Raw genomic sequence first — 8,542 nt, 5'->3', positions numbered from 1 at the left:
CATCAATTTTTAGAATTTTATTAGTGAATTGATCATCAAGGATACTTACCATGCTAACCTATCCTGTAAATAGGGCAAGTGTGCCATATTTATCTAAAGCAACAAGGGGTTCGACTGATGGTTTAATTTGTGACACCTCAATTTAGGAATTGATAAATAATGGTGATTCTATTACCTTCTATTTTTCATTATACATAATATAAATTTACCAAATGAAAACCAGTATTGAAAAATGTTCCTTGTCATAAATAAAACATCACTTGAATGCCAAGCTGTGAGGACTTTATAGGTCGTAGATACGGTCTGTGATCACACTTATATAAATATATAAATTTCAATGTTCTGTGTGTAATAAATATATATCCCTTCACTGTAGGGCCATCTTAATTATCCAGGTGATGTAGACTTGATACTTGATGGTATAATAATGTCTTCACACCAATAAAATGATGAAAAGTGGCCTTTTTTTTTCTAGTCGGACAGTTTCTATGCAGCACACCTCTGTGGTGGTGTCTCATGTCCACCTCGTATTTACCCAACTCAGTATATAGCTGCTGCTTGCATTGAACAGGTCCTTTTTTAATAGCATCTGTGGTTTTGTCAAGTCCTTGTAGGTGTAGAAAAGTTTGAAGTCCTTGTGTTCCAGTTCTTTGAACAAGCTGTACCAGTATCTGACAACGGTGCTGTCGTTTCCACTGACCTCAAACCCAGGCCAGTGAAGGTGAATCTCCAGGACCAGCTGCCCTATCTGTTCCACAATGCCTTCTAGAATCAGGTTTTCCAAAATCTTCCACTCTGCACTTTCCATGTCTGCCTTCAGAACATCAACCTGTAAATAGAGGGGAGTTGCTTAGGTAAATAGCTATTGACCCTATTTATCTGTTCACCAACCTAATCTTAAAATTGATATGAATATAAAGATGAATTTAGGATGCCCAAAGTATGCCATTGCCCTGCAGATTGTTAATTCTTAATTATAGTACACCAAAACGACACATTTTGGAAGTCAACGAGTATTTCTATTAAGGATTGGCGGTTATGTTCTGTAAGTAAGGAGTCTTGTTTTGAAATGAAAATGGAAGTACGATACAATAATGGAAGTACGAAACCCTTTGATGTTTACCTTCTTGGGATAGAGCATCCCAGAAAGAAGGGAAAACAAAAGCTCGGACATAAAGGCAACAGAGCTCTCTCTCTGTGCTTCCAGTCCCAGATACCTTTTAAGTTCTTGGTATTGCTTCTAAAGACTTAGATTTGAGGGCTTTGGAAGTAACTCTTGTTGGGGCAGGACATTATAAAGCTAGTATCTAGGAGAAAGGGGAAGGAGTAATGTGAACAACCAGTAGGTAGAAGACAATACCTACAGGTAAAGTGGCCTAAGCATCTCATAAATACTAGGTTCTACATAAGTACGAGTGTATGGGGTGGGGGAGGCAGTTCTACTAATTGAAATAAATTGTGTAAAAGTGTCATTCCTATACAGTTTATTTTGTTTTGAGTATTTTCAGTAACCGTACCCCATATTCCAAAGTAGAAATCCAAAGTCCAAAATATAAAACCAGAAGATTGATCTGACTTGCATACACTTCTTGGATTTGCTACAAACCATATGGTAATTATTATTCACATCCTCCTCAGTTGGAACACTTGATTTTGGCTGCATAAAGTTATAAACAATTATATACTCTGCAAAAATCGTGAATCTGCTGCGATTTGATTAAACATAAAATTTGTTAATGGTTTTATTTGTTACATATTTTCTGTAATCATAATGTTAGACCTAGGATCATCTACATATTACAATTTCAGCATTCTGGAGTGCTGTTTTCAATTAAAACGAATGTTCTACTAATACCTATTTCTCAATGTTTATGCAACAGTTGAATCCATGAAAAATATTATAGCAACCAAGTAATAATCAGTGTGGACATCTATGGACGGGGCTGACCATCTGGAAAACTGGACAAATGCCGTGCAATCCAGTGCCAGAAGGTACAGGTCAGATCTTTAATCCCAGGACCAGAACCTGGTCTACCATTCCACCACTGTCACATGTACATAAGGACTCAACAGTGTTTATTTACTAAAGAGAAAATACACGGGATAGTTTCGGTTTTCTCTCTCTGACTTCAGTTTACATTATAAAGAGTCTGCACCAGCGAGCATCTGCTCCAAGAATAACTTGGATAAAGCGTATTTAAATCGGTGAGAGTTCTTCAAAGCCACCTCACTCACTGAACTATGCATTATGCAGAGCAGATTGTCTAGATGGCCCTTTATAATGCATAATGAATTCATGAAGTTGAAGCCACAACTGACCTGCTAACACCTCTTCCTACTCACACTGCAGTGAGCCAGAGTTTTTGCAAATTTCTTTCAATGTTTCTACAAATGCTAATTAAGTTAAAATGCATGATAAAATTAAGAGAACCGGAAGTTTTGTATTTTCTTGCTTGAGAAACTACTGTCTCAACTTTAATAACTGTGTACCAACCTGAGAAAGTTACATTTAAAGAGGGGAGTCAAAACTATTTTTCTTTAACCCCTTGATGACAATTGCCGGTCCGGGCACGTCACGGAAAATCAAGTCGTTAACGACAATTGACGTGCCAGGACCGGCACGTTTTTAAACGGGTGCAGAAAGCGATCTACTTTCGCTTGCTGCACCCAAACGGCGTTGCTGTAATGCCTCGACCTCGAGGCATTCAGCAATGCCACGATCAGCACTAGGGGCCATCTCTGGCCCCTCCCCCGGGCCTCAACATCCGCCATACATTGTATGGCGGCGGACGCCCGTTTTAAAAGCGTTTAGGAGGCGATCAACGATCACCTCCTAAACTTAAATGGTGTCGCTGGAATGCCTCAGGAGGCATCCAGCGACACCAAACACTTACCTCTGGATGGACTGTGACCGGGGAAAAAAAACAATAAAGACGAAAAAGTTCGCTAGATGGTCTCCAGACCCTCTAGAGAACTCTGGCTCCACTTGCAGGTTGAATACAGGTACTGCATTCAACCATGCAAGTCAATGGAGCCCAGCTTTCTAATCACAGTGTGATTAGTAAAAAATAAATTAAAAAATAAAATTAATAATTAGAAATTTTTTAAAAAAAAAACCAGTAAAATGTAAAAATCATTTCCCACTGATGTCACTATCAGGGGAACCTTCAAGTTGAAAAAACAATGTTACATTTTAAAAAAAAAAAAGGCAAAAAAAATAAAATATATATATAAAAAATATTTTTGTGAGCAAGTCCTAAGATTAGCATATTAGCTTAAAACAATTCTCGCATGGAAAGAGTTAAAATACTGGCATATTAAATGCCCATGGGGTGTCTACTTTAAAAAAATGTATGATTTGATGGGGTAAAATGAATTGGCCGGGTTCAACAATGTCCCAATTAACACGGGGGGAAGGATGGCCACACATCTAATTTCCAATTAGAAAAATGCACACGTACCAAATGTGGCCTTTTAGTTCCCCCAAAAAATGACAAACCCATGCATGTGGGGTATCACTGCACTCAGGAGATGTTGCTGGACACATATTGGGGTGTCGTGTGTCAGCGGCATAAACCAGGAGCTGTAAATTCATACATAAAGTAGGTGTGTGGGGGAAAAATACACACAAAAATATACTACTGGAAACTTTGAAAAAATTCTGGTGGTAAAATGTGTGCATGCAAAGAGTTAAAATACCAGTATTTAAAATACCCTGTGGTGTCTAGTTTTCAAAAATATATGGTTTTGTTGGGCACACTGAAATGGCCCGGCTCAAAGATATACCAAATAGGGCATGGGCAGTGGATCCCCAAATGCCAAAGTTCAACATTGAAAAATGCGCATGCCCCAAATGTGGCCCTTTTGCCCCCAAACAGCCAGGCAAAATCATTCATGTGAGGTATCGCTGTACTCAGGAGATGTTGCTGAACACATATTGGGGTGTTTTGTGATAGTGACCTATACGAGAACATTTTAATTCATACCTGAAGTAAAATGTGTGTGAAAAAACAAATGCAAAAAAAATTACTACCATAAAGTTTGACAAAGGCTGATGGTAGAATTAGTGCTTGGAAAGGGTTAAAATACTAGCATTTGGAATACCCTGGGCTGTCTAGTTTTCAAAAATATATGACTTGATGGGGTAAATTGCGTGGGCCGGCTTCAAATATACCCGAAATGGCACATGGGGGGAAGAATTACCAGATTTGGAAAAAATGGCTTTGAAATAGCAAAACGCTACCTGTACTTATTGCCCTATAACGTGTAGAAAAAAGCAAAAAAACATAAAAACATTGGGTATTTCTAAACTCAGGACAAATAGTAGAATCTATTTAGCAGGTTTTTTCATTACCTTTTATAGATGAGTAAAAGATTTTTCAACTAAAAGTTAGAAACAGTAATTTTTTTCTAAATTTTTCACCATATTTTATACTTTTTGGTAATAGTAAATAATATGATACAATCAAAACAATGTCATCTAAAGAAAGCCCTTCTTGTCCTGAAAAAAAACAATATCTAATGTGTGTGGGTTCAGTAAACGGGAAAGAAGAAAATTACAGCTAAACACGAGCAGCGCAGAAATGTTAAAACGGCCATTGTCACGAAGGGTACAAAAAGTAAAATCAGCCTTTGTCACGAAGGGGTTAAGCATTAAACACAGTGCTGTGTATTGTGGTGCAGTTTAGCACTGGAGCTATATTATATTTTGTTCCAATATATTACCTTTATCTGCAGACTTGGCGGGTAGTAAGGGAGACGGTCGTATATACCCCAAAACGAGAACACTTTTGTTGGGGGGCAGAAAAGAGGTGGAGCTGAGGTTGTGGTTAGAGTTGAGGCGGGGAAGGGCCACCTTTCATTAGTCAGGGTGTCTGGCAGTGTTTAAGACTGAGTCTATTCTATCAGGCAGTATGATAAGGAGTCAGATAGAGCTGAGATAACTGAGCTAGAACGCATACAAAGGACTTATACGCAGCCATCTGACATGATATTATGTAAAATCTAGACCTGTTTTAAAAAGGAAAACAGCTCAATATTTATGAAAACTCATTTTTTTAATACCAAATTAATAAAAATGTTGGTTGCCATTCCCCTTTAATTCTTTCACTACCAACACCCTGTACATTTCTCTTGGTGACAAAGATCTCAATAAGATATTTACCACCACTCATATGCATATACTGAGACTGAGAAGGAAATATCGACAATGGGACTTAAGCATATTTTGTGAATTGTTTAGATTATCACAGTGGTCGTGACCAGGCCTAACATAACAAAATATAGGCATCAGCAAGCTGTTCAGGGTCTGATTTCCATGTTGCTTTACATCATTGATTGTTCGATGGCTACTGTTTCTGCTTTCTTTCAGGTGTTCTATTACCTAAGTAAGCCTGTTAACTCCCGATTATTACAAAACTGTTGGAACATATGCAGAAGTTTGTAAAAATAGTGAAAAAGCTACCTAATTGTGTATCATTGGTACCATCAGCAATTGCCTAATGGCAAAACGCAACACTTCCGAATGTCTGAAAACAAGGTGGCAGAGGATCCAGTCGCTTTATGCTTCATGTCAGAGAGTAAAGGAACTGGGCTGTCTGATGAGTTAAAATGCTCCAGTGACATTTAAGTCCAAGTATATCTCAGTGGACAAACAGGCATCCAGGCAGTCAAGGTAGGTTGTGATTCATGAAGTTTTCACAGATTACCGCCATGCTGTCATTGTGATTAAAGCGAACAGACATACATCTCATATGAAGTCACAAAATGTAAAAGCCAAGTGCAATAATGGGGTAAATACTGATAGATCTCAAATTTCTTCTTCCAAATAAGCACATTTAGCTCAGAGGTACAAGGTCCTCAGTCCTAGATGACCGTCCTCATGCTCCATAATTCTGCAGGATGTTATGAATGTATTGTAATACTTATAGCTCAGCTCCTACAGATGTCGGCTGTGCTACATATTTCTGAGGCTACAGATAACGTGTGCTCTTTGTGAGCGAAGACTTTCCACTCTTCTGTACACAGCCTGTCAAGTAAAATCTATTTATATCTTATTACAATCCTTTTAAACGTGCAGAGAACTGCTCTGTGCACAATAAATTCCCAATTTATCTGTAACACGTTATTTGTAGAGCTCCAGTATATTTTCTAGCCCTACTTCAATAGGAAAGAGTTGAGATTAACAATAAAATTAACAGTGACGATATACACGATTGACAATAATATTAACTTGTTGAAACTACTGGTACAGGAGGAGAAGACAGCCCTGCTCTTGTCCTGAATACGATCAGAATACAATTTCATTAATACACTGAAGCATCATGTTAAATGTTCTACACACCTATTATATTTGCATTTCTATACATGTTTTTACTTTTTCTTTGAAACTAAACTATAAAAACTATATTGGGTATAAATAATTATGGTATGTTACAGTAAAAAAATATTGTAAATATATATTTTCCACTTTCATGCTATTTATATGGTACAAATCATGCGGTGTTCACTTTGTATGGCAGTGTTTTAGCAGTCTTCTGCTACATAGTATATACTTACTACCCCTTTCTATGCAGACAAGTGGATCTGCTCACCAACCGGCATTAAATGTACTAATTTTGTGCCATTATTGTATCAATAACAGTAAAAAGAATATATCTGTCTTTAATCAGGAGTTGTATTAGCTGTTTTAGCACTGTGCTTCTATGGAAAGTACATTTAACAATATACTATGATTATTTCCTATATCCCATCATCAAACTATTTTAGCCTTCCTACATGTTATCTACATGCCTGCTTCTTCTTTACACCTCCACCCAGGACCTTTAAGTGATCAGCTAGCGTGGAGCACAAGATCCCTAAGGGATATTAGGATAAGGAATGTCAGAGGGTAAATTATAGCAAGCATTCCCCATCCTCTGCCACAAGAAACCTTCAGTAGTGTGTAATGTGGAGAAGAGGGCATAGCTCCCTTTTCTGTCATTCTCTCATCCATACAATAGGCCTGCTATTCAATTTATCACGTTTCTTAAATAAAACAACGGATGCTCTTGCAACACTTACCTTCCAATGGCCAAACTCATTGATAATGGTGCCCAGTTTCTTAGTATTGCTCTGTAGTTTATGTGTGGCAATGGCAGGATTGGGATCCCTCCAATCAACAGATAAGCGATGGTGCCAAAGACGCTCCCCTTCGTGAATATGAGCAGATCTAATACTTGGATCAAACCGATGGACCTCACATCCTCCATTGGCCATGTTGGCTTCAAATACGTAGTCTTCTTCTCCTAGTCTGCAAAAAAACAGCATATACCTCAATATTACTACCAAAATGATAATGTTTCAAAACGCTTAGATAAGAAATGAAAGCTGAGATGTTTTATGATGTTTCTGCTGCAGCATGCTGGGCGGGTTGTGGATTGTTAGTTTGTTTTTAAAGACTACATATAAATTAATTCTAAGAGACTTCTTAGAGGAAATTTAATTCCAGCTGTTCCTTTATGGTCTCACGTGGATTTTTGAGGCCTCCTCTGTATTGTAACAGACACCACATTATGGATATTTTCCTTATTTATATTTGGTTTTTCTTTCAATGAATACAGTTTCGAGAATAAGATATCTACTATGCTGCCTGTCATTGGTGATAGTTAGTATAATAACGTTCTTCGGGACTAGATTCCGATGCTTCTACAAATTAGGTAACAGTGGGATGACTCTGGATCAAAAGGCTAATATTCTAGGTCCTTGGGCATTTATATGAAAGTATTGTCCAAGCAGCAGAAAGAGCAGCATCCTAAATAAATGCAAACAGTAAAATGAATTCTGTTTCTCAAGTAGCCAAACAATTTTAATAATATGCAACGCTGACACAACCAGTAAATAGGTTATGCCAAGAATTGAGCATCGTAAGAACATATGTTTTCAATAACGTGAAAAATAGGTTACGTAAACTGTCTGTTAGGAGACAGCCAAGTCAGAGAGCAGTGACAGTGCGTACTGAATGGTGCATTCATCCCAAAGATAATGAATGTGCAGCTTGTGTGGTGTAAAGAATGTTGTCATAGTGACACAAAATCTCCGCAGAATTACAAAGTGGAATGTACGGCTTATTAGCACAGTTTGTTTTTTTTTACAGTTAGGTCTGGAAATATTTGGACACTGATGCAATTTTCATAATTTTGTCTCTGTACACCACAATGGATTTGAAATGAAACAACTGAGATGAGATTGAAGTGCAGACTTTCAGCTTTAATTCAAGGGGTTGGACAAAAATATCCTATAAAAACGGAATTGTTTGGGAATTGTAACCAATTTTATACACAGTCCCCTTATTTCAGGGGCTTAAATGTAGTTGGACAAATTAATACAATCATAAATAAAGTAACGTATTTGCTCAATTATAAGACAAGGTTTTCTCTGAAAAATATCCCTCCGTCTTATGTTCAAGGTCGTCTTATAATCAGACCTCAAATAGAGGTCTGACTACAAGACTAAGATCCAGATCCCCCGCAGCATGCAGGGGACCTGCAGCTGAGGGCTGGGA

The 8,542-nt window shown here is 37.7% G+C and overlaps 1 protein-coding gene across 1 annotated transcript in view; it reads right to left on the bottom strand.

The window, feature by feature from the left end:
• Window positions 1-312: 312 nt before the first annotated feature.
• The window catches only part of METTL24 (methyltransferase like 24), a 31,064-nt gene continuing 22,834 nt past the window's right edge, over window positions 313-8,542 (bottom strand). The window contains exons 4-5 of the mRNA XM_053460054.1: window positions 7,063-7,291; window positions 313-829 (exon numbers count right to left, since the gene is read on the bottom strand). Of these exons, the coding sequence (XP_053316029.1) occupies window positions 515-829; window positions 7,063-7,291 (544 nt within the window). The 3' untranslated portion in view covers window positions 313-514. The remainder of the gene's footprint in view (window positions 830-7,062; window positions 7,292-8,542) is intronic.

The sequence above is a fragment of the Spea bombifrons genome, chromosome 3, assembly GCF_027358695.1.
Source record: "Spea bombifrons isolate aSpeBom1 chromosome 3, aSpeBom1.2.pri, whole genome shotgun sequence".
NCBI classification, from domain to species: domain Eukaryota; kingdom Metazoa; phylum Chordata; class Amphibia; order Anura; family Pelobatidae; genus Spea; species Spea bombifrons.
This window is presented reverse-complemented; position numbering and strand designations above follow the sequence as displayed.